We start from the raw sequence: 27,540 nt of genomic DNA, 5'->3' as shown, positions 1-27,540 counted from the left end.
TATTCTGAAGTTCAGACACATTTTGACCGGAAGTAATTGTCCTTGTGTTTCGACAGTCTACCTGAGGAGAGGTGTTTTCATACTGTATGATCTGTCAGATCCACACAACACGAAGACATAATCTGTGTGAATTTTGTTTCATGATAATACTGTGATTGGATCATAAACGTTAGCTAAACGAGTTATTGTCAGGAATGGTTTTAGTATGAAAGTCATACCCGGAAGTACTATGTCGTGTTGTCAATAGAGCCTTGATTATTGTGTTTGTCCGTCACAGGCCCGTCACTGCGATACATCTTTGAAGTTACCATGAATGCGCTTAAAAATACGACTTCCTGTGATTTGTCTTCAAAATAAAAGCACCTGAACTAAGGGGCATCATATGCTGTATTTATGAGACCAGTGAAAACAGGGACTAACAAACAGCCCAAATTTATACTTTGAGTTTGATCTTCTAAATACATGACCAACTCATCTAGAATTGTTGATCAACAGTAATTCACTTTGGTATCACAGGTGTCCAACTTTCATTCATCTGCAGGTATAAATGTTAAAAGATTTTCTGGACAGTATCTGACCAAGTTTGCAACTGTAAATGTTTCTAAGTTGTAAATACCGGTCCAGACGCCCTGCAGCCCATTCCCAGAAGGAAAATGATCCATTTCAGGGGCTTTCTGATGAAGTGCTAGCTAAAAAGACAAAGTGTGATTCTGGAGGAGGATTTTCAACAGCTACCATAAACCCAAAAGTTTTCCTTTGCAATGACCTTTAATGTGACTTTAAAGCATGAATAAATTAGTTATTAACAATTAAATCATCTACTGTATGTGTCTTCTCTGAGTCCCCCAAACTGTATGCGAAGTGAGTGAGAAGTGTAATACTAAATCACTGGAATACTTTTTAAATAGTGCACCTTATAACCCTGGTATAAAGGTTGTCTTATTAGAATAGTAATAACCTGGTATGTAATGATAAGGACTCACTCATATGACTTTCTACTGCATGGCACTTTTAGATGTTATTGCTAAAACAGACTTAGAGTTTTTTTCTCTTCACTTCTGAAAGTTGTGGGTTTTAAAAAAAAAGTGTTTCAGAGATGACGCTATTATTTTGAAAATATAATGTAGAGACTCGACAGGAAGTCTTATTTTGTTGAGAGGAAGTGCTCGGTGTGTAGGCGGGTGCGAGTGTGTGTTGTCAGCTGACTGACATCATCTCTGACAGCCGTCACAACACCGTGTGCTACCTGCTGACAGAAGCTAGCAGCCTTTAGCCGAGGCTGTGCGGTCGGACCGGGGTGGGTTATGTTTCTCGGAGCCGGGACCGCAGACGGAGGCTTGTGCACCACCGACCCATGGCGGCCGAGATTCAGCCCCAGCCGCAGGCTCGGAAGCCATGTCTGCTGAGCAAGATCGAGGCTTTCCAAGATGTAGTGGGCACGGCGGTCATCATCCCCAAAGAGGACGGTGTTATCAGCGTGTCCGAGGACAGGTGAGCTCTGAGCTGCTGCTGCTGCTGCTGCAGCACCACCACCGCAAATTAGCCTGTAAAGCCCAGTTTATACCGTTTATACTGCCCTGCTTTTGCCCGGTGGTATGCCCGCGCCTGTCGGTCTGTGGTGGAGCTCATGCCCCCGTCTGGCTGCATAAAGCCGCCTGCGGCTGTGTAGAGACGGTCCAACAGTTTATGGTCCATGGTTATAGAAGAAAACGTCTCATGTCAGCTGACACAGTCATGCTGGTTAACGACAGTATGCTGCTTTTTACACCATGGACCCTGTGAGTTCACCTCTGGAAACATGTTTATTTATTTATTTTAATCTCATTAAAATCAACAGAATTTTTCATACCATTGACCCTGTGAGTTCATCTCTGGAAACATGTTTATTTATTTATTTTAATCTCATTAAAATAAACTAATATTTTTATACCATTGACCCTGTGAGTTCATCTCTGGAAACATGTTTATTTATTTGTTTTAATCAGATTTTAACATATTAATAGCAGCTGACTTCAGCTAGCTAGCTATAAAAGATGAACCCATTCACAGACTCTAATGGCAGTAGGAGCTAAAGCATGTTTTTAATGGACACAGCAGTTTCAACATTGGGGTCAGGACCCCAAACTGGGCTGCTGCCCGCAGGCCAATTTCTCCCCTCACCCTCCCAGTTTGATAATAATAATAATCTCCCCTGGGCCACAGTGACTGTGTGTGTGTGTGTGTGTGTGTGTGTGTGTGTGTGTTCAGTCTATTGACATGTGTGAGTGCCTGGGGGTGTGTGTGAGCCTCTGTGTGTTCAAAGGCTGTGTGTCCTGTGTGTCACTTTACCCGTTACGTCTGTGTTTTCTATATTTACTTATATTTACTCATTCATGTGCTGTCACTGAGTTATGTGAGCTCGGCCTGCAGCTAACGCTTATTTCCATTGTTGGTTAATCTGTCAATCATTTACTTAAATGGAAATTCCGGTATTTTTTTTTATAACTGGCCTGTCTATTTAAATGTTTTGATGTTGAAATGAGTCACACCTACCAAAGGTTTTGGACTGGAGGCTGACAAGCTGAGGATGTTATTCTAAGTGTCTGACAACATTAAAAAATATGTCTGGTGGTGACGCAGAGAGACAAATCATTTTTTGATCCTGTTTGAATTGTGTCATTAATCACACATATGATGTTTGTCAATTTTAGATCATTTTTCAACTTGAGAAAGTCTCAGTTTGTCATCAAAATAATTAAATATCAGACTGTGAAAATACGTCATAATAAAGACTACACAGCCAACAGTCTCGTTCGTTATGTTGAAAATGCTCACTAAAACCTGTAATCTTTAGTTATTGATTAGTTGTTATGTGTGTGTATATATGTATATATGCATGTATATATGTTTATATGTATGTATATATATGTGTGTGTGTATATATACACACAATAATGATAATATTCACATTTAAGAAGCTGAAATAAGATCATTTTGGGGGTTTTTTTCTATAAAATTACTCATGGAAAGTGTCTGCAGAGACTTACCACTCGGGATTGAAGACATGCTATCAGGTCAGGTCTAAGTCTTGGAGACTAGTAGTCCATCAAAAAGTCGACTGTCAGTCCTCCTGGACCTCGGCCTGGTTCGGTGTCTTACCAGAAAATGTTAGCTCACATGTTTCTGAGCATCCGCAGGCACGGGGAAGGGTTAGGGTTAGCTCTGACAGTGTAGAGGTAGAGTAAAGAGCATCATCACATCACATCTGACAACATCAGCATACAAAGGTTTTAATTTAAGACTTGTGAAGTGTAAAGCCTCCGTGTCACAGATCAAAAAGTCAAAGATGCACAACCAGCGATTTCATATACACACACATCTGTAACAGGAACCCCATCTCATTCAGTATGTCGGTCAGTGTCTTCAGGTGGCTCAGTTTAACAAGGCCTGCAAGTGTTGGGAGTGAAGTTTTTTAAATTTTTATGAATATATTATTCTAATCGGTTACAGCACTACAGATATTATTGTGGAGGAGGCCCACAGCCAGTGCCTGGTTGCCTCAGGTCATTTTCCCTGCTGTTGTTTTATGTGAATGTTAATAACAAGCTCTGTGATTAGGGGTGGTGATGAAAGAAAAGTGGGGCCCACTGATCAGCCACAGCTCAGAGTGGCTGACAATGTAACACATGAAGACTTTAGGCACCATGAGGGCTCTCAGTTAAAGTCATGTTTTCACCCCACAGGACGATCCGGGTGTGGCTGAAGAGAGACAGCGGTCAGTACTGGCCCAGTGTGCACCACACACTGTCCTGTAAGTACTCCTGCTTACTTTATTGACTGTACGTGCTCTTTGTAATATCTTCAAACAAAGGCAGAGGATGAGCTTATTCAGCTTGTTCAGCGTAATCAGATAAGCCATGAATATGTACGAGTATGAGTACATGAGTATGTAACTTCTTCTGGTACCCTGTTGTTGTTGACTTCCTTCCTCTGAGTGTCTCTCCCCGTCATGACTAACAGAATGAATCACACACGCTCAGACTGACATGAAAACGTGGAGTTTAATTGCTCCTGAAATTAGATTCTGCTCCTGGACTATCCTTCACTGTGCTGCCTCCAATACTGCAGTGCTGCACGTCCGTCACACTGTTTGCGAACGGTTGTGCAACTGAAGGAAATCCCGTGCTACCATCAGCAAGATCTGTAGCTTACAACAGCAGCAGCAGAGGCTGTGCGTATGAAACGTTTACACTTTGACATTAGAGTGAAAAAGATCACAAAGTAATCGCCACTGTCAGGAATATATTACAGCAGCTTTTATCTGAGGCAGGACTGAAATGACTTAAAGTTCATACAGATGGGTAGAAGGAGCTCATTCCTGAGTCGACATCTGATCTCAGAAAGAGTTTAAACCACGTAAGAGCATCTGTTTATCTGGTAACTTTAAATGAGGTCAAACTGCAGTGACTTTGGAACCGTTTCCTAAACCTCTGCTGACAGATCCAGGAAATTGCAACAGGTTGCTGTTATCCAAAGTGGTTCAACGGTTGAGAGAGATCCAGCCTCCTCATAGACACTATCAGATATTTTTAAACCTGAAGCTGCAGATTCTCATGCAGATAACGTGTTGTCGCCTATTTTTTTTTTTTTTTTTTCCAACAGTATCTTTATTTATTTATTTCCAGACATAATAACACATACATATAACCACTCGGACACCAAACATCTGCCCCAAACTGTGCAGAACCCATGTTATCAAATCCCAATCAAGACATAATAACAAAACAACAACACAGATAAATAAAATAAATCACTAACGAGAGAAAGGAACTTAAATACACAGTGAAATAATAATACAAATACTACATAAGTAAATAAAAAGTAAATAATAAAAAATAAAATATACAGGTGGGGGAGAATAAATATAAAGTCAACCATATACTTCTCATACTCACAAGTGTGCACTGCACATAAATTAGATAGTGGTCAATCAACACCAGACAGTAAATATTTTTCCAAAATGAACTGCAGAGGGCTACTTATGGATCATCACCAGATGTTTTCCACCAACCCAGACAAGTCTTTATTCACAAGAACATTTCTAAAGGGGCCCCAAATGTTATCAAAAATAGGTTGCTTACCCCTAATTTCATACGTGATCTTTTCTAAGGGCAGAGTTGCTCTTAATTCTGAAAGCCATTTACCTATCCTTGGTCTATCCACCTCTTTCCAAGCTATTGCAATGACTCTCTTCGCCAACAACAAGCCTATATCTAAAAATAAACGATGATTCTTTCTTATATTACAATTAGTTGGGTAGATACCCAAAATAAATATTTTTGGCTCTAAATGTAATTTTATCTCTAGTATTTCCTCAATACACTGCTTCACTTCTTCCCAGAATTTCTTTATTTGAGTACACTGCCACAAACAATGGAAAATCGTGCCCTTTTCTTTGTCAAATTTTATGCAAACATCCGGTATGGCATTATTGAATTTATTAAGTTTAACTGGAGTCATATAAGAACGCATTAACCAGTTGTACTGCAGAAATTTTAAACGTGTGTTCACTGTTTGTAATTGTGCTTTGGTACATGCCCTCTCCCACTCCTCAATGGAGATATTCTCCTGTAGGTCCGCTCTCCAGGACTCGAGCTTATTTATTGACGAATCTGAAGATTCACCAACCAGGTCATTATATATTTTGGAGATCAAGCCCCTTCCCTGGCAGTCTTTCACCATCATTTCTTCAAGTGTTGATAGACTAGGACTGACTTTGTTGAGTTCTAATAAAATCTCTCAGTTGTAAATATCTAAAGAACTGGCTGCGAGCTATGTCGTGCTTGACAATAATTTCATCAAAAGACAACAGATGATTATCATCAGGACTATAAAGATCTCCTATTTTTTGTAACCCCTGTTTAGCCCAAATTTTAAACCCCCCCTCACCTCCTCCTTGGGGGAAGAGATCATTTCCCCATATCGGACTAAATAATGAGAGCAAGTCAACTACTTTGAAATATTTCTTAACTTGATGCCACACACTAATCATATTTTTAGCCACAGGATTCTTGGTGCTATTTTTGAGTTTCTTAAAATTAGCTGAGTACAGGTAAATGGGCAAAGGCAGCTTCAATGTATCACCTTCCATTTCTCTCTACAGTGGCACATTCTCCTCAGAGTAGTAGAACATCAGTGTTCTCAGTTGCGCCGCCCAGTAGTACCATAGTGGGTTTGGGCATTTAAGCCCTCCTCTATCGTAAGGCAAGTACAACAAAGATAGGCTCAGCCTGGGGCGTCTATTGTTCCACAGAAACTTGATGAAAAGTGTCTTCAGCTGAGAAAATTAATTGCTTGGTGGTGGCAGCGGTAAATTTTGAAATAAATACAAAAGTTTAGGAAGTACATTCATTTTGAGAGTGTTTATTTTTCCCATTAACGACATTGGTAAAGCCGTCCATCTATCCAAAGAATTTGAGATCTCTTGCATAACTGGCCTATAGTTAGTTTCTATGATATTGTTAAGCAATGGAACAGTTTGAATGCCTAAGTAAGAAAAGCAATTGACGACTTTAAATTGTGCAACTACATTAGTTGGATTTCCCCTGTCTACTTGGTTTAATAACATAATGGATGTTTTAGATTTATTAATCTTGTAACCGGAAATCTTACCGAACTCCCTAATCAAGTCTAGCAGGGCTGGGATGGATTTGTTGGTATTTTTGAGAAAAACAATAATGTCATCAGCATATAAAGCTAAACGGTGCTCCGTCTGTCCTATAGCTATTCCAGAAATGCTATTATGTGACCTCACTGCAATTGCCAAAGGTTCGATTGCCATTATGAACAACAATGGAGACAAAGGGTCCCCTTGTCTACACCCTCGATTTATTTTTATAGTTTTTGAGATATTACTGTTAGTCAAAATGTGTGCATATGGTTCCTTATAGAGTAATCTTATCCAATTGCAAAAATTCTCTCCCAAACCAAAGCGTGCCAGAATCTCGAACAAATAAGACCATTCCACTCAAAGTCAAAACACTTTTTCAGCAGTGACAGTAAGGCGGTGTCTGGGGCCCCCTTTTGATGGTAAAGGATATTCAAAATCCTTCTGATATTATGGAAGCCTTGTCTGCCACGAATAAACCCGTTCTGATCCCCCCCAATTATGTTAGTTATTATTTCTTCGATTCTTTTTGCTAAGATCTTACAAAGTATTTTCAAATCTGCGTTTAGCAGACTAATAGGTCTCCAGTTTTCACATTTATTACTTGGTTTACCTGCCTTCGGGAGCAGAGTAATTAATGCTCCTCTTAGAGACAGTGGTAAGGTGCCATTTTGAAAGGACTCTGTAAACATTTCTAAAATTGGGGTCCGCAATTTATTTTTACATTTTTTATAGATTTCAATTGGGAGGCCATCAGGTCCGGGAGTTTTTCCTGGTTTAATGCTATCAATTGCAGCAGACAATTCCTCCAGTGTAACATCTTTATCTAAATTAGTCCTAAAGTTTTCTGGTACATTGGGTATATTTATACTATCTAAAAACACTTAGTAGTTTCATAAATTATTTCTGAACTATAAAGACCCTCATAAAATTTCCTAAAGGATTCATTTATTTCTGTTGGATCTACAATGGTTTCTCCTTGATCGCTCTGCAGTGAGGTGATAGCTCTTTCGCTCTGTAGCTGCTTGAGACACCATGCAAGAACTTTCCCAGGTTTTTCCCCCTGATCATAGAAGGACTGTTTAAGTCGCAACAGACTGGCCATCGCTTTTGACGCAGATAATTCGTTGTATTGTGCTCTAAGCAGCAATAGATTTTGATGAGATTCTGATGACCTTGTTTGATAATACTCATTTTCTATCTCCTTTATTTTCGTCTCTAAGTTTTTTGCCTTTTGAAAAGTCAATTTTGCTTTAGAGCTTGTGATGCTGATTATTTGGCCTCTAATAAAAACCTTAAAGGCCTCCCATCTCGTGCTTGCTGAAGTTTCTGTTGTATTAGTTTCAAAATATAAACTGATTTGTTCATCCAGAAAAGAGACAAAGCCGGGGTCAGCCAACCATTTTTGTTTGCATCGCCAAATCTTAGTGTCTTTCACTAGCTTTGAGTCCTGATATACCAATGAATTTGGAGCGTGGTCTGAAATTAGGATAGCATCATAAGAGCATTCCTTGACTTTGTGTCTTAGCTCTGCAGATATCAAAAAGAAGTCAATTCTTGAATAGGACTTGTGTACACCTGAGTAACACGAAAACTTTAAATCGTCAGGGTTTTCTTCCCTCCAGATATCTATTAAGTTCAATTCTTTCATGAAATGTTGTTTAATTGCCCTACTACGAATGTGAGACTCTACAGCTCCAGAGCTCCTATCCTTCGCCGGATCTAATGTACAGTTAAAATCGCCCGCCACCACACATTTACCAGGAAGAGTGGACAAAATAAGGAATACATTTTGAAAAAAGTTGGGATCATCTGTATTTGGTGCATAGATGTTCGCCAAGATAATTTGCTCTTTTAGTAAATTTCCTTGCATGATAAGGTATCGTCCAAATTTATCTTTAATAACCTTATTTACCTGAAGAGGTATTGACTCCTGCACCAATGTAGTGACCCCTCTAGCCTGAGAGTTAATTGATGCAGAAAAGACCTTGCCTCTCCACCTCCTCCTAATTTTCAGATCATCATTGTACATCAGGTGTGTTTCCTGAAGAAACACAATATTAGACTGCATTGATTTTATCCTGTTCATGACTTGTTTGACTTTCTTAAGTTTTCTTAACCCCCTGCAGTTCCATGGTGTGATTTTAATTTTTATTTCACTAGACATTTGTGTAGTTTGTATAGTAATACTCCCCAAACCTTTTAAGGTGTTTGTGAAAAATAAAAAAAGAAACAACCAAAAAACGAACATAAATAATACTAGTTGTCGCCTATTTTAACTGAAAATGTGTTCAAGTAAACATGGAGAGCAGAGAAAAGACTGAAACTGCTTCACAGAACTGCAGCGAGGCTGACTGTCAACAGAAAACCACGCCCTGCCTGAGGCGACATCCACACTCATACGTCTTTCATTTTAAAACACAGAACTTGCTATGTTTACGCCTGCCATCCACATCGCATTTTAGGACATCTAAAAAAGTTTGGGATCTGCTGCTGACCCTGCTGTAGGTTAACAACTCTGGTGGACAGGCAGAAAAGATGACTGACACCCATGTCATGTTATCAGTCACTACGTGTCATTCGCTGATTCATGATCAGAGTAAAGCTGTCAGAGATGCTTTGTGTTCTGAGCAGCTGCAGGGGACATAGGTCCAGAGGTGTGGTGCACCCAGAGAGACAGACAACCATTAATGTTCACATTTACACCCACAGGCGACATATAGATTTCATAGCTTATAAAGATTATATTGAGTCATGAGTTAAAACAGTCACACCTTCCAGTGGAAAAAACACCACAGTCTAGCTGAGACAGCTGGAGGACTGTTCCTGATCCAGGTCACATCAGACAGGAGACGCACATCAAGCTCAATGATGCTTGTGAGCCACATGCTGTATTTGAACCACCGATAATATCAGCTGATTTTATCTCACATGTCAGCCGATTGGTGTTCCAGAAATGTTCCAGAAAAGTTCTGTTTAAGGTTGTTTTTAAAGAGTGTGTGACCAACAGACAGTAAAGTTTATGTTTGTGTGTTAGTTAATTACAGAATATCAGCCAGTATATTGTTACCACATTTTTTAGACTCTAAGATAATGCTAGTAGTATCTACCTAAAAAGGTTTATATCAGTCACGCTCGAAACAATATCACTGTAGTTTTTAAAAGCAAGTTTGAGTCGCCAACAGTGCCCCGCTCCCTACTGCAGCTCTACTAGAGCTTTCAGTGACACCTCATGGTCTTTTTCTTAGTTTGCTCAGTTGTGAACTTGTGACAGAAGTGTGAAACTTCAGCAAACGGAGCTGTAAACTCCGACTAAGAAAAGCTGACAAAGAAAAGATATTTTTTCTGTCTTCAAAGTCAAGAATGAGTTTGTTCCAGACATTATATAAATGTGTCAGTCTTTCTAAAAACATGTGAGGAGAATAACATTGAAACAGAAATTGCATCAGCGTAGAAACACACTGATCCTGGGAAGTGAACAGTAACGTGCACACATACGCACAGGCAGGATGTTCACTGTTATTCTGCTTTGTGTCTCCAGCGCCGAGCTCCTGTATGTCCTTCAACCCAGAGACCAGGAGGCTGTCCGTGGGGATGGACACTGGAAGTATCTGTGTAAGTCCAACCTCCAGCCCGCTCCTCTCCACACATTACTCCTCTAAAGACTGTTTGCATCATCTGTTTGGAGGATCTTGTGATATTTAGCACATAAAGGGGAATGCAGCTCGATTTGTATGTATTTTGGTCAGAGTGCTGGCTGCTCTCCAGCGCAGCAGGAATGTTTCAGTGTGTTCACTGGAATGAGAGCTTCGTCATGTCGCTGTGAGCTGTCACTCAGGGAGAGAGGAAACCTCTGAGTTCTCTCTATTCTCTTGTGTAGAGGTTGAACCGTCATTACTTTCAGAGTTATGGTTCTCTCAGGTTTAGTCAGATACTTCTGATATGAATCATCATTTTCACTGAGGTAGATTTTCAGCAGTAGCATAACTACGCTCTATATACTTTTAAATGTTTGACTTGATGACCGGAGGCATTATAATGATCCTGAGGGGGACATGAATGTCTGGATCAGATTTAAGAAGACACAGTATCTAGCTAGCTTGCTACCGCCACAGTTTGTAGCTACTAATGCTGTGCAGAATGTTGTTGAAGAGGTGTCGACAGAGAACAAGATACTCCACCGGCTGTGCGAGTAGATATCGTGATAATATCGCCATTCTCAATTGTTTTGGCAACAGTAATGGTGTTGTTAACATCTGATGCTGTGACAGCCCTGCCATGAAATGTGCTGTAGATATTCAGGTTCCTCAGAGAATGATACCACGACTTCCATTTGCACGCACGATCTATCAAACCCTGACATTTCCACATGTTAATATTACGAGCTAATGTAATACGTAGAAACTTCATAACCTCCACTGGCTCCTCATCCCCCAACGTATCCACTCCAAACTCCTCCCCATCACCTATAAATCCCTCCATCCTGGCTCCCCCCCTACCTGACTGAGCTCCTTCACCAGCACGATCCTGGCCGCACCCTCAGGTCTGCCGGCACCGCCCCATCAGGACCAACCACCGGGCCTCGGGGGACAGGGTCTTCTCCACTGCCGCTCCCTTCCTCTGGAGCTCGCTCCCATCAGACACTCTTCCTCTCCCTCCCCTTTAAACAGTCCCTCACAACACACCTCTGCAAAACTGCTTACAACCTCTGATGAACTTTGTTCTCCTCCTCCCTTTCTCATACGTTCCCTTTACTCATGGATTATTGCGCTTTTGTTTTGTTGTTTCCTTTGTAAAGCGTCTCTGAGTATCTAGAAAAGCACTGCATAAGTGTAAAATGAAATGAATTATTATAGTAAGCAGATTAATCTACTAAACTGTCCCATTTCAAATTGACCCAGTGGTTTTCCTTTTGCTCCAGCCTCATCCCCGGCTGCTGGTGAGACTTCTTCCTGGTGGACTGGTTGTTTAAAGGTTTTAAGATTGTACAACAAACATGTGTGACACAAGTCGTAGTGTACTGCCCGGGTTTTGTTTCGACTTATCTCAGAACAAAGTTCCCACAAGGGTTTTTTTAAACTGGGTGTTGGCCTGAGAAGACAGCACAGTGGCAGATGAAGAGCTCTTCTTCTTTTCACTGTCCTCTTCACAGGCCTGCACTGTTTTATTTCGGTCATTTGCATTTTCATTTTAATAAAGTGAAGTTGGAGAGCCTTTCTCTTTCTGCAGGAGGAAGGCCTCCGCTTCAAATATAATCACATTTTAAAGGGATGTTCAGGTCTTACTGTGCACATACTGAAATATAAACACTGTCACATATTAGAGATGTATTTCATAAAGCTCAGCCAGTGTGAACATTTCCCTCCATGTCCTGTCTTTCAGGAGTTCCTCCTGTCAGAAGACTACAATAAGATGACCCCAGCACGCACATACCAGGGTGAGACAGGAAGTGTGTGTGTGTGTGTGTGTGTGTGTGTGTGTGTGTGTGTGTGTGTGTGTGTGTGTGTGTGTGTAAGCCTGTTTATGTCTCACATGTCCGGAAGAGAACCAAAGATACCATTGTTGGGTTTATTTTTGGAACTCTTCTCTTCGCTTGTCTTTCTTAAAATTAGGGATGATGGATCACTGACACTTCCATTTACAAACTCCTGTACAGTAGGCAGCTGTTTGAGCCTTGAAGGTTGGTGTCTGATCCAATAAACACAGAGAGGAAGAGGATAAAGAACTCTTGGAGCTGGGTAGAACCACGCAGTGTAGACTACAGAACCAAACGTGGTTTTGTATGTTGGAGTAGACGTTTTTGACAGTTTCAGAGGGAGACGACATGATGATCTACAGCAGTTCAGAGAGGAGGGAAAAAGTTTTTGAACAAAGCAAATGTTATTAGAGCTGTGGGATGTTAAATCACCCGTCTTTGCTCATTACATCTGAACCTTTCTAACTCTCAGGTGTGCATGAACTACAGGTGAGGGACTTCTTCATGAATTACAAAAATGTGAAATCAGGATTGGCCATGAGAAGCAGGGAATTATCAGTTAATTATGTACAGTGTTTCTGTGAGGCATGTTATTTTAAGAGACTGATAAACTGATGGTATGGTAAAAAATGCCAAAAAAATGGACATCTACTGCGTCGTTCCCCCATGTGTGACATCATCATTAACAGAAGTAAGTGGCCTGGTTTTTGACACATATTAGGCTCATAGCTTTGAAAGCTTATTTTTAAAGCTGTCACTTCTTTAAAATGGTTGGAACATGCGATGTAACAGTGTATATTTCATTTCACAGGCAGTAACAGGCCGTTTGCTCAGCTCTGTGCACTTAATGGTTCAAACACTGTGCAGCCTGAGGAATGTTTTCTTCATAATTCATCCAGTATAACTCACTGGACCTGAGTATGACTGATTGATCTGCACCTGCCTCCTTTACAGCCTCAACGACATCTGAGGTTTTCATTGTATGAATGCAGATACAAACCAGGGAGCAAGAGTCATATTACAACTAAACTCTTGAATATGTGTCATGTGTGATACATTTCAAATATCTGTTTTGCTCTGTTTTAAAAAGTTGACACCATCCTACCTGTGAAAATGAACTCATGTGTTGTGTTTCTGTGTGTGTGCAGCTCATCTCGGCAGAGTGACCGTGGTGCTGTTTGTGTTGGAGATGGAGTGGCTCCTGAGCACCAGCCAGGACAAAAACTTCACCTGGCACTGCTCAGAGAGCGGCCAGCAGCTGGGAACGTATCGCACCGCCGCCTGGGTCTCAGGACTACAGTATCCTTTAACTGCTCCTGCTCTGTTTTTTTTCTACTCTGCCCTTGAGTCTGCTCAATGAACCTGACAGCTAAGCTTCCTGCTAAATGGAGTGGAGTAGACGTAACCGATGGGAAGTGACGAGCCATCTTTGGTGCTCTGGACTGTGAGAAAATCTCTGCCTTTTATTATGACAGCAGTCTATTTTAAGGCCACAGCAACAGAAGACAGGGCAATTGAGATTAGCTTCCAGTTAGTTCGTACAAATGGGAAGGGCTAACAATAGGCATCAGTCATGCTGTTGTCAAGGAAACGGTCTGAGTAGGTTTCTGTAATGGCCAGATGAAAGGCTGTGAGTGCTCAGCAGCAACACTGATCCATACCAATGAGCCTGAGCTCATTAGACTGCTGGTGTCCTGCCAGCCGATACATGCTAACATGTGTTAGCCTCTACATGTTTACATGTGCGTTAGCATGGCAACAACATCAGTGAGAGCAGAGGCAGTTCCATGATTTTGGTCGAACTGACTACAGATGTGACGATGAGGCTGTTTCTGCACTGACACACTGAACAGAGCCTAATTCTACTGTAATTAACTGTCTATAATTTAGCTGATGCTAAATGTAACCTAACATCTAAACATCACTTTTAAATGGAAGCTTGATTAAAGGCATCACAGTTGTGAAGCCATGGGGCAGCTCCTCCCCGAGGAGCACAGAACCACTGCAGGCGGTGACCTGGGGATAAATGACATAACTACAGCAATGCTCGGATGAATCTCATTTATGTGGAAACAACAGATGCTAGAAATGTATAGAAACAGCAAAATGACAAGAAGGCAGAAGACTTTTTGACAAGTGAGGCCCATCAACAGGCCAGTCAAAACTTTAGTCAAAGAAATGTGACAACGACAACATAAAGCTGCCAGTTCTGTGCTCACTGCTAAAGAATGGTATGGCATATCATCTCAGTTTCCTGTAACTGTATTTGTATTGATTTTGTTTTTTAAGAGTGGATATGGTAATGAGGTTATTCGGGTTGTACATTGCAGACAGTGCTGTTGTGAATATGGTCTGTAGTGACTGAACCAGGTCAGAGGAAGGCTCTGGGTAAGTGTCCAGTGAAAGAGCTGAGAATCATCTGCTGCCACTACAGAAAGCTTTGACTCAAATCTCACATTTTATACAGTCGTTTCCACCCGTAAACACAACTGGGTCAGTGTGCAGCTCAGATGAAAGTACAGTGGTAACAGATTAAGATCCAGTAGATGCACCAGTAGTTTTTCAGCAGGACCCAGTTTGTTGTTCTTTGACCTTCATCTTGTTCAGGTTTGATGTGGAGACCAGACACGCCTTCGTAGGGGACCAGTCTGGTCAGGTGACCATCCTGAAGTTGGAGCAGGACAACTGCAGCTTGGTCACCACCTTCAAGGGACACACTGGTACACACACACACACACACACACACACACACACACACACGGAGTGCTAGAGTTACGACTTTGCTGATTCTCTCCAGCGTTGAATATCTTGAGCTCAGGGACATTTTTTTCTATTATTTTCTTGCATCTTATAGCCTAAAGAATGAGTCTATTAATAATATAATCAATGGATTTGTCCATGTTGAATGTGATGTTTGCAGCCCCAACACATATATCATCGATGAAGCTCTCAGCCTCTTCTATAGCACATGAGCTACATCACTGCTGAGAAACAAATGTATTGATCTCTGCACAATATTTGTTCTGATGGTGTCTGTACAAATATAAATCACAGAAATTGCCTCGCCCCGATCCTTTCTGCAGAAATGAAACATTGATTCATTTCTGTAAATGAACAATAATGTTTTTGTTGTGTGGTCGAGAGAGAGAGAGAGACAAGCTGTTACTGAGTGCAAATCACAAAAACTTGTAGTAGTTATCTATAAACTGTTGTATTCAAAATTCCTTTACAAACAAAAAGCCCCAACAATTTAAACATGATAAATAACAGCCAATTACTACAGCTTTTCCTGCCAGGAGCATCCTTTTTCAGGAGGGAAAGGAAAAGAAAAATTAAGTCTTTAATTACTGAAACATTGGAGGAAGCTCATATAAACCTCCAGGATTCATACAGCAGCTGTGTTAAAGTTGCAGACAGGTTGCAGATTTATTGAAGCAGATAAAAAGGGATTTTAAGTCCCTGATGGTCTCCAGATCAAAATCAAATTAAACCAATTTTATTGATTTATTGATCCTTAGACCGTCTCCAAGGCTCAAAAATCTCTGCAACTCTTATGCAAAATCTTCTGCAACTGTCGCTGTAGAATCTGATCGAACAGAGGAGGCAGTGATGTTTCACGGTGCCTTCAATAGGATTTAAAGAATATGCTTGATGGTTGGAATTAAAGGATAAAAACTAAGACATCTGAATTAGTTTTGAGATGACTTCAGGGACAATAATGTTGAGTTTAGTAAAAGGTTTTTGTTGTCACACTCAGGTATTCAGTGACAATTATTAATGATTAACTGTCATATCAGTACTCAGAAAAACAGATGACGTGAGAACAAACGTACACTTCCTCAGAGCTGTGATGACATTTGGCCTCTGTGTGAAGTGCCGCTGATGTGTTTTGTTCACATATTTGTGTTTGTGTGTCTGAATGTTGTGCTGTGCTGTGCTGCAGGTAATGTGACAGCGCTGTGCTGGGACCCGGTCCAGAGGGTGCTGTTCTCAGGCAGCTCGGACCACTCCATCATCATGTGGGACATCGGAGGACGCAAAGGCACCGCCATCGAACTGCAGGGACACAAGTAAGACCCGCAGACGTCCGCTGTGAACGTGTCTCTTATTCAGCTGGTGGACAACACTGAGGAGTTGTCATTGTCTATTTTGTGCTGATAGACTGTTCTTGACTGTTTCCACTGTTGTATTGTGTTTGAAAGGTTCATAGTTTTCTCTGAGGGAATGTTAAAATATGCAGCAGACTACAGCCTCTTTCTGACATGCATCTTATTCTACAAAACATAATGTCACAAAGTTGGACAGACAACAGCAGCATTTCTGTAGCACTTCCAGCATACAGAACATTTATGTAGCAGAGACCTATATGTATATGTGATTACTAAGAGCACATCACTTCAACAAATGAGCCCTTTTAGACACAGATGTGTAACAGTAGGTCTCCGTTTATGCAAATGTTATGACTATCATTATTACTCACACATGACAGGACCTTTTATTGTGCACAGTGTGGCACCTGGTGAGCAAGAAGAGGAAAACGGTCGAACGGGAAGTTGGAACATGATAATAGAAGGAGAGTTATTCCACAGACTTGTTTTGCCTATGAATGACCCCTCCTCACCAGTGAATCCCATAATAAGTCAGACAGTGCACTGCTTATACTGCAATGCTGACATATTCAATTAACGGATGGAACAATTAGTCAGTTAGTGGATAAATCAGAAATGTATTGAAAACTGCATTGATACTATACTTATCATTCAGATGTTCGATGCTCTTCCATGTTTTATAAAACGGAACATCGGTCGGACAAAACAGTGATTTGAAGACGTCATCTTGGGCTTCAGGAACTTATAATTAGCACTTTTCACTGCTTTCTGAAATTTTATTGATGAAGATATAAATCAATTCTTCGAGAAGATTACTGGGGCTTTATAATATATTATAAGTATTAATTCACACATGCGAGCGGATTGAAATTGAATCCGTGAACAGAGAGCAACAGTAGCTAATGTTATTGTCTAATACCTGTGTGTGTGTGTGTGTGTGTGTGTGTGTGTGTGTGTGTGTGCGCTCCCTACAGTGACAGAATTCAGGGCTTGTGCTATGCCTCGCACACTCGTCAGCTCATCTCCTGCAGCTCAGATGGAGGCATCGTCATCTGGAACATGGACGTGACGAGACAAGAGGTGAGCGAGACGAGGAGGCAGCACACAGTGACCCCACACAAACAATCTGTGAACTGTGACACTTTGTGAAGGAAATGTGTCACATGTAGTGTGTGTTTTCATGCCCAGTTTCAGACGTGCACACATTGTGATACAGATGAGTGTGTCGGATGAACTGCTGATGTTTACCTCCCTCCTCCCCTCCAGTAAATGATCTGTAGAGATCATTTCAATTCACCAAAATAGTTCTTTCGGTTCCTCTCTCAAAATCACACACACAGCTCCACACAGTCAGCTCGGCTTGATTGCTTTTTTATTTACCCAAAGTCACTTTTATTTTCCCTCAGTGTCGTCCTGTTGTGCCTCAGGCTCTGTTATTTGGCCCAGATTGTCAATTCTGTTTGTGTTCTTTGATTGAATGTTTCTTTGTGTCTTACTCTATTTTAAAAAAAATGTGGTATCAAATCAAACAGAAATCCATAAGCTCACTAAAAAACAAGAATCAGGACAGTCCTGATGTTGGCACTACAGCAACCAACCAGGGAGGCGCACACAGACACTCACACACACACACACACACACACACACACACACACACACACACACACACACACAAACACACACACAGCATTGTGACATCAGCTTGTCAGGATGTTGTATTTCCCAGCATCCACACGCCACAGCTGCTGTACCTCCACCACCTCCTCTGTCTGGCTGTAACATCCAGCTCTGCTGTGGTGGCACCAAAAGATGATGTTTCATCAGAATGTATACTGCTTCAAAAAAATGCCAAATCTGAAAGTTCAGCATTTTGGCATCTCATGTCTCTTTACTTTACTTTATTAGGATCCCCGTTAGCTACAGCACTGCAGCAGCTGCTCACACTACACAACTTTCTTTCTTGTATTCTGGAGTCTTGCAGTCATTGTGGTCTGAACACGCGAGACGTGACACGGGAAGGGCTCGGTCCAAACAGTCCAGGTTGTTTGTGGCTGATTTGCAATGACAAAACAAGGAAGTAAAAGAGGAATCTGAGAGAGAGGATGGTTCAGGATGCACGGGCAGCAAGGATTCATTTTGCACTGAAAACATAAAACACTCGACACAGTGTCAACACAGATGACACAGTTCCAAAATAGTGAAACTGGTTGAAACCATATGCTGTTATTGTGCCTGTTTCATACAAATAGATGCCTGATCAGACTTGAGAGGGTTCAGAAAGCTCCTGACTGTGCTCAGTAAGAGTACACACACACATTCTGCCCGCTAGATGTTCAGCAGGTGCTGGCGATATGTCAGAGAGAACTGTGGATTGTGTGCAGTTCACACATATCGACGGTCGGTCTCGGGAGTGATCTGTGTCTGATCTGGGGCTTTTTGTCGGAGATCTCCAAAATCTGTTGGCAAGTTGAAAATCTGGACCAAAACCCTGCAAAACTGCTCCCCTGGCTCAGTCCAAAGTCCAAAATAACAGTTACCACACTTCTGAAGCTGTCTTATCTAATTCAGACGTCAACAGAAAAGTCAAAAGTATTTGGTGTTTGAGGGGAGTTATGTGATAAAAAGTCAGGAGCATTCTGTGTGTGTGTGTGTGTGTAGCTTCCTGAAGTCGTCTCGTCACAGTGAGGACGCCAGCTTTGGTTGTGCCCCCCTGAAGCACTGGACAGATGAAAGCTGATGTTTGTTAAGAAATAGTCCCAACATGTAACTCTCCCTATAACAGGGATTTGTCATTTTACACTGTTTGTGTTGGAATTCTGTAAATCAGACAGCTACGCTAAGCTAATTAAAGCGCTCGGATTATCATTTATTGTTTTCTAGCAAAATTGCTTTACACGTTCCAGGTTGAAAAAAACAACTTTTCAGGGTATTTAAATAGTGTGTTAAATATATTTGTCTTTATATTTGAAATGATAATTCGAGAATCTCTTTGTGTGCACAGACCCCAGAGTGGTTGGACAGTGACTCATGTCAGAAGTGTGAGCAGCCGTTCTTCTGGAACTTCAAGCAGATGTGGGACAGTAAGAAGATCGGCCTGCGGCAGGTACTGGACAACCCCGAATTCATTTCAATCCTATATAATATGTTCCGTAACTGTAAATCATCAGACAAAAACCACTAAGTATAGACAGTAGAATACACTGCCCAGCCAAAAAAGTTAAGTTTTCTCCAGCACATCCCAAAGATTCTCCATGGGGTTAAGGTCTAGACTCTGCTGGCCAATCCATGTGTGAAAATTATGTCTCATGCTCCCTGAACCACTCTTTCACAATTTGAGCCCGATGAATCATAGCATTGTCATCTTGAAATATGCCTGTGCCGTCAGGGAAGAAAAAATCCGCTGATGGAAAAAACTGGTCATTCAATTTATTCAGGTAGTGAGCTGGCCTCATTTTTTGGGTACTTAAAGGATAACTACCATTTTTTACAACCAGGACCTTATTTCTAGCATAAAATACGATCATTTACTCACCCAGATAACTTTGGTGTCATTTGCCGTTGTTCGGACGAAATTAGATCCAGTGGAGCGCCGGGTATATCCATATAATGCGAGTGATCCGGGCACCGAAGCGCAGCCTCTATGAGCATTATCTGCCACGAAACTAGTTCATTTCACCAATATTTTGTTACGATACGCTCGTGCTATTCCCCTCTGAGTCCGGGCTTGTCTGTTGTCAACATCCGGGGTCTGTAGGTTGACCTACTACCTCTGACCTGGAAGATGTTGTCTCTGAGCTGCGCGCGCACCCGCACTCGCATTATATGGATATACCGGCGCTACACTGGATCTAATTTCGTCCGAACGACTCCAAATGACACCAAAGTTATCTGGGTGAGTAAATGATAATATTTTATGCTAGAAATAAGGCCCAGATTGTAAAAAACGGTAGTTATCCTTCAACTTTGCTGAACCTAGATCTGACCAACTGAATCAACGCCAGATCATAACACTGCCCCCACAGGCTTGTATGGTGGGCACTATGCATGATAGGTGCATTACTTCATCTGCCTCTCTTCTTACCCTGATGTGCCCATCACTCTTGAACAGGGTAAATCTGGACTCATCAGACCACATGACCTTTTTCCATTGCTCCAGAGTCCAACCTTTATGCTCCCTAGCAAATTGATTAGCCTCAGTGATTAGTGGTTTTAAGGCTACAAAGCTGTTTAGTCTCAATCCCTTGAGTTGTCTTCACATTGTGTGTGTGGAAATGCTCTTACTTTCACTATTAAACATAACCGTGAGTTCTACTGTTGACTTTTTATGTCTGATCACGATCATTTAATATTTCTTTCCGACCACATTTCTTCCTCGAAGATGATGGTTCACCACTGTCCTTCCAGGTTTTAATAATGCATTAGACCGTTCTTAAATCCATTTTAGTAGATTCAACAATCTTAGTTGTTTTCTTTGCTTGATGCAGGCCAATAATTTGACCCTTCTGAAACAGAGTAACATCTTTTCCACGACCACAGGATATGTCTTCCGACATGGTTGTTTAAATGAGAAGCTACTCACTGCATCAGTTATGGTTAAATAACTTGTTGCCAGCTGAAACATATTAATCACTGCAGTAATAATCCAATGGAAGGCTCTTATCTATTTGCTGAGTTAAATCCAGGTAGTGGCTTTTTGTTTTTGGCCAGGCAGTGTACTAACGGCCCGCAAACATCCTGTGACTGATTTATTGTCTCCTTCTCCAGAACAGCTTCATATTGTGGTTACCCTTTTCAACTGAGTGTTTCTTTGTGTGTGTGTGTGTGTGTGTGTGTGTGTGTGTGTGTGTGTGTGTGTGTGTGTGTATGTGTGTGTGTGTGTGTGTGTGTGTGTGTGTGTGTGTGTGTGTGTGTGTGTGTGTGTGTCTGTGTGTGTGTGTGTGTGTTTGAGTTTATGGACACAGTAATGGCCATTTTTTGACTGCACAGCAATCTTCAGGGACATTCTGCAGCAGTGTCACGTCGGTGTTTCTGGAGATGAACTCCATGTTTCTGTTTATTTGCTCGTAAAGACAAAAACCTGGAGGGTGGACCAGAACAGCAGCTCTGTGAGCAGCACCCCACTGAGAATGTCAGTAGATAGTGATGCTATGAAACCAGTGTTCCCACTGGTGCTTGAAATCCTTGAAAGTTTGCGGATTTCAGGAGAATTTATGCAGAAACAGAAAGTGAACTTACTCAGCATTAGTAAATCTGCTGCACTCTGCTGTGTGCATGTGTTTCCTGCTGTTTTCTGCAGCACAGTTGAGCTTCATTGACTTTGAAGCATCTTAAACTCTGCATTTAATGTGAGGGATTTGGGTCACAGAGTCTGTATTGTACTTGAAATTTGATGTTTATGAACTCGAGGGAACACTTTACGACAACAGGTGGCAGCATTTAAAGCATTCATCTCAGTAAATGTGTCAGAGGAGAAACACACCAAGGTACATCTCATCTGCTTGGAAAGTTATAGAGTTTGTTTAAAAGTAGTGAATATAATGGTTGCTGTTTTAATATAAATTTGGATTAAATTTGGTGAAGAGTGTACAGTAAAATGAGATGTTTAGAAACCTGACACAAAGTTAAAAACTTGTCTAAGCACTTCACAGCCAGAACTGGAGATTTACTTGTGACTTGCAAAACAATGATGTCCTCAAATGTCTTGTTTTGTCCACAACCCAGCGATATTCAGTTTACTGTCACACAGGTGGAAAGAAACCGAAAGAAACCATCAGAGAATTATCACCATCAGAGAATTATCACTTTTTTCATCAGTCAAAAGATGAATCAATTACCAAAATTGCTGCATGTTAAATGACTAGTTGACACCTAATGAACTAATAGATGATATATAATAATCGTTGCACCTGTACTCTGCGGCTCCTGCTGTTAATCAAAGCTGACCACATGTTGACGTCCTCCTGTGTCCCCCAGCATCACTGTAGGAAGTGTGGCCAGGCCGTGTGTGGCAAGTGTTCATCCAAACGCTCCACCATCCCCCTCATGGGCTTCGAGTTCGAGGTGCGTGTGTGTGACAGCTGCCACGAGTCCATCACTGACGAGGAGTGAGTAACAATCAGTGCTCTGTTGTGCTAGTGTACCGGCCCTTTGTGCTCTCAGCTCTCTGCAGCGCTCACAGTAAAGTCTGCCGTGTTCCCTTTGTGTCCTCCAGTCGAGCGCCCACGGCCACCTTCCACGACAGCAAGCACAGCATTGTTTACATGCACTATGAGCCCACCACTGGAAACCTGCTCACCTCTGGCACCGACAAGGTTATCAAGGTCTGTATGGGAACAAACAGTGTCTTCATGAGGCTCAGATAAGACATGCACACACACACACACACACACACACACACACACACACACACACACACACAGAAATTCTCACTTTACTTGATAAGTAATCCAGCCTGAGTCTTCTTAAAAACTTGATTGAAGAATTTGGTTTGGATTCTTTTAGGGCTGGGTATTATATATGGTATATATCGTTATGATGACAGGTGACTGTATGTGGTCTTTGGATATGGTTATATGGTGACATGACATGTTGGCTTTTCCTGGTTTTAAAGGCTGTATTACTGTAAAGTGATGTCATTTATCTAAACTTACCAGGCTGTTCTACTTCTGGTAGGAAGGAAAATGGACTTGGACACGCCCTAAGAGCACTAGCACGCTGTGCTTTAGACCCAGCACTATAGACCGTCTAAATAGAGCCCATTGTGTGTAAAAGCATCACTTGTAGCACTTCGGTTTTAATTCTCTTGCCCCTTTGATACCACATACGCTCTGGTTCTAGTACTGATGATTTCAAACTCGATGCTATGAAAAGAACCAGCCTGCACCAGTTCCGAGTAGAACCATTGTAATCAAGAGTGCGTCATCAAAAGAGCCCGATGCACAATGACCTGTTGAATAGGACACGCCCACTTCAGGTCAAAGAATAGCTGCTATTTTTGGTTCCAGCTGAGAACCAACTTTTCCGTTTAAAATGAGGTGTGCAAACTGGAAGAGAACTGGTTCCATGTTGTTGGAAAAGGATAACAGACTGTGTGGTCGAGTGTCAGTGCTCAGCAGCTCTGATATACTCACTGCTCAGCACCAAACAGCTGACACAGCTCACAGGTAGCTGCTGAAGGAAGTGGAGATATTTTTACAGCTGTTGAAAAATAAACGAGAGAGTGAATCAGACTTACATTCAACGTGATTTCAATGTGCTGATCGTGTTGCTCTGTTTCTGCTTGGGCAGTAGTTGTTTGCTAACATGTCAGCCATAGATAGATCCAAATGGAGCTCAAATATTTACTGTTATTGAAACAATAGCCGTTTCTCAATATGCGTTCTTCTCTGTACTTCTGTTGTTGTGGACTTGAGAAACGTCATCAACGCCGGACCAAGTACTGTTCCAATTCAAAGTTCACATCTGGCCAAGTACGGTCGAATACCCTGGATGTGTTCTTGCCCCGCCCATTTCATCGAGGATGCATCGGTGGAGACTTGTGTGGACTTTGGGAAGTTACGTATCTCAGAATGCATTTCGTGATAGCAATGGCCGAGGAGCGGAGCAGACCGTCCTCCCGTTCTCCCGTCCTCCCGTCCCCCGGGAGTTCACAAGTTCGAACTTGGCGTACTGGGTATTGAGAAACGGCTAATCAGTGAAGAGTGTGGAGGTTTGGTGGAGGTTCCTCCATGATCACAGCTACAGACAGAAGAAACCAAGAACAGCTATTTCTGTTGAGAACTGGCTGCCAAAAGAAATTTTAGGTTTAGTTTAGTTTTAGGTTTAGTTTTCAAATATTGCTAATCTGAATCCTGCTTCAGAGGCCTTGCAACACTCATTCAAATGATAAAAATTAGGATTGAGTTCAATATGTCGTTATGAGTGTCAGATCTAAACACATGCTTTGATTGTTTTTGGACTGTTTATTGTCTCATCTGTGTTTGAACATTTAGATTGAGTTGACTGAAATGTCTCTTGTAGCTTCTAGATTAACAGACTGATTCTGTGTCTCTGTGCAGTTATGGGACATGTCTCCTGTGGTGTCCTGAGGTCTGTGGGCGAGCAGCAGTCAGCAAGGAGCTCTATTCACCAAACTGTGATGGTTTCACGGCAGCAGTTGCAATTGGAAGAGAAAGAGAGAAGCTTCTCCAGCAATATCGATGTGATCTGGATAATATTTAACAGTGGCTGTTGCACGTTCACAGTGAGGACACAGCAGGCCGGCGAGGCCTGGGAACAGGATGGCCTCAGTTGACACAAGGCTACAGACAGTTGTGGGTGTTTGTTTGTGTGAAGGCTGCCCTCAGCTGGGGGGTCTGTGTGTGTGTGTGTGTGTGTGTGTGTGTGTGTGTGTGTGTCTGTCTGTCTGTCTGGGAGGGGTTGAGGCATTTGACTTTGTAAGGAATTGACACCTTATTTACTTATTTTCATTGCATTCCTGCCAATGTCATGTTGGAAACTCACAAAGCAGCGAGTGAATCCTTTCTGCACCGTCGAACCCAAACTTTCCATTTCTTCGATGTGAAGCACGTCATGGAACTGGACCATAACTCGCATACAAACTCAAACGCTCTCATTTAGGTTTAGCAGGCTGTAGATGCTCCATGAGAGGAAGCCATTTTCTCAGTTCTACACCTGCCGTCCTGCACCACCTACAGGCAAAGAAAGTAACAGCAGCATCAGTGTGAATTCATGTGGGCATGTTGTCCTCTACCTGCAATGAGAATAATAGCAAACACTTGCGCCACCTACAGGCAACAAGTTTCAAGTATCCTCTATCTTTGTACTGCAGAGTACATTTTAATGTGTAAAACGCTTGTAAAACACAACATTTTAATTCGACAAAAACAATTTCATTCCCACTGTGTGTGTGTGTGTGTGTGTGTGTGTGTGTGTGTGTGTGTGTGCGTCGCAATAACCAACAGCTCTATAAAACCGTTTCAACAACAACTGAACATGATACCCTTCTCATTTATAAACAGATGGGAGAGTCATTGAGGACAGAGGAGACATGGTGACACTTGGAGGAGAGGAGTTTTACTCTTTGGACATGTTTAAATGTAAAATATACAACCTGTAAACACACAGACACATGAGAACCTGCAGTTGTAATTCTATGCCTGCAGGTGGCACCAGTGCCAGCACTGTAGCAGCTGCTGCAGTCTTTGCTTGTAGATGGTGCTCATGAGTACATTTGTATATCTGCTGTTACTTGTCTTGCTAATGGGTGGACTGAAAGTGCATTTATATGAGCTGATCCTGGTTTCAGGTGCTTCACATCACTCGTTCAAGAGGCAAAGACATCATCTTCTACTTTCTGAACACCCTCAAATTATATTAGTGGCTTTTAATTTTGTGTAATTGTTCTTCAACCATGTGAAAGTGAGGGAACGTGTCATGAAATCCCTTAATGTCCCCAAATGAGCCCTTCACGAGTTTGTGTTTAGGCTCCTGTAGCTCATATCAACCACTGGAGGTGCAGACTTTCAGGAAGTATCTCCTGTTCATATGAATTCATAGAGGGTCGTGGAAAGCCACAAACATTTGAAGCTGTACTTGTAGGTGTGGACACAGGGAGGCCTCCAGACTGCATGCTATCTGAAGATCTACGCAAGTGTTTCCAGCTCAAGTATATGTGCGCAATTCTGTCTCCTCGAGTGAAAAACTAGATAGCAAGCAAATGTCTTAAAGCTGCAATATGTAAGAATATTAGTTTCAACATTTCGACAGCTACAATTAGCAGCGGTTAGCGGTTATTCTGTTGATATGCTGCCCCCTGTTGGCCAATTCTTATGTATTGCACCTTTAACCTTATAAAACTGGCTCTGTCACAACATCCGGTCCAAGTGTCCATGTGTATAAATTGATCCCATCGAATGTTAAACCTGTGATTTGGTCTTTGAAATCTTCATGTGGGATAAACGTGTGAAACTCTGAGGGGAAACATTTTGTTGTCTCTCAGTTGATAGAAAATGTGTGGATAATCAAAAGTTTGAGATCAATGCAGAGGAAATTGATTTGACTAGATGAAACTAAGTACACACAGTGTTTGTGATCTGTAAATGAATCAATCAGACTGCTGGCTGATCTGTCAGCTGTTTTACGAGCTTATTTATTATTAGAAGTGATGTCTTAATGTTTCTGACATATCATCGAGCTAATCAGTGGCAGCACATGCACACACGTATCAGGACTGAAAGAAAACTAATGAACACTTTGATTTTGCTCTCATCGTTACTGTTTAATATTGTATAATGGCTTTATGTCAATGCACTGGAATGAACAAGCAAATGTCACAAATTGCTGCTGTGAAGAGAAAAAGAGAAACATTTGATTGTTGTGTTTGTGCTTTAATGTAATCAGATAGTGAACTCCTCTAATGTTCAAACCCACTAAATATTTTCCAAAGATGTTTCATCTTGAGAGTAAAGATAAGGCTGTGTTAAAGACGTCATCCAACAGTTTCACAGCTGCCCAGAAAGGTACGTGTGCGACACCATAAAGGACCATACCAGTGTTTTTCAGACGATTCAGCTCCTTAACTGCTTATCATGGTACATTTCTTCCTTTTCTTTTTTGATTGCCTTGTGCACAGTTTGATCCAAACTGTGGCTGCCTGGAATATTAGATAAACTACAAAAAACTGAACAGATGTGTGGTCATGTTAAGTGTGTGAGATTTATGCGGGCAAGAATATGCAAAATCATTGGTGTAGTAGTCCTTTTAAAGGTTTTAAAAACAGTACACAGGAGATGTGAAGCTGTTAGAGCAACACCACCTTAACACATTTTATGTATCTATATCTGAGGCCAGTTGCAGGAAAGATAACCAACATTATTGTGTGTTTCAGTGTGTCCATTCATGTAACCATGTATGTGTAAATGACATTAAAAGAGCAGGTTCGCCTACTTGACCAATTGTTAGTCTGTTCTTTATTAGATCACATCGACTCCTTTTTTTTTTTTTTAAATAACGTGAGGCAACTCGTGTTCCAAGCATGTGCCTTATATATTATTCTCAACGAATTGTCAAAATACTGAAAAATGATCTTGTACCACAGAGCGATTCAGTTGATATAAAATAGAGAGAAAGCAGCAACATCTGAACAGCTGGATCCGGCTGATGTTTGCCATTTTTACTTGGATCACTTACACAATTCATTGGTTGCCAAACTGTTGAAATCATGTGAGTGATCAGCTCATTTGTTGCAGTGAATAATACACAAAAGGATGAGAATATGTGAATATTAGTAAAATATAAATGAAAATGAC

The 27,540-nt window shown here is 41.5% G+C and overlaps 1 protein-coding gene across 1 annotated transcript; it reads left to right on the top strand.

Moving 5' to 3' along the window:
* The first annotated feature begins 1,189 nt into the window (after positions 1–1,189).
* wdfy2 (WD repeat and FYVE domain containing 2) lies at positions 1,190–27,182 on the top strand. The gene is made up of 12 exons (XM_084362880.1): positions 1,190–1,491; positions 3,723–3,790; positions 10,188–10,261; positions 12,029–12,083; positions 13,271–13,421; positions 14,730–14,842; positions 16,066–16,192; positions 17,206–17,311; positions 19,233–19,334; positions 22,205–22,335; positions 22,443–22,551; positions 24,289–27,182. Exons 1-12 carry the CDS (start codon positions 1,355–1,357, stop codon positions 24,316–24,318), a joined length of 1,203 nt encoding a protein of 400 aa, XP_084219006.1. The 5' UTR covers positions 1,190–1,354; the 3' UTR covers positions 24,319–27,182.
* The last annotated feature ends 358 nt before the right edge of the window (positions 27,183–27,540 follow it).

The sequence above is a fragment of the Pagrus pagrus genome (genome assembly GCF_965226575.1).
Source record: "Pagrus pagrus genome assembly, chromosome: 9".
NCBI lineage: Eukaryota > Metazoa > Chordata > Actinopteri > Spariformes > Sparidae > Pagrus > Pagrus pagrus.
This window is presented reverse-complemented; position numbering and strand designations above follow the sequence as displayed.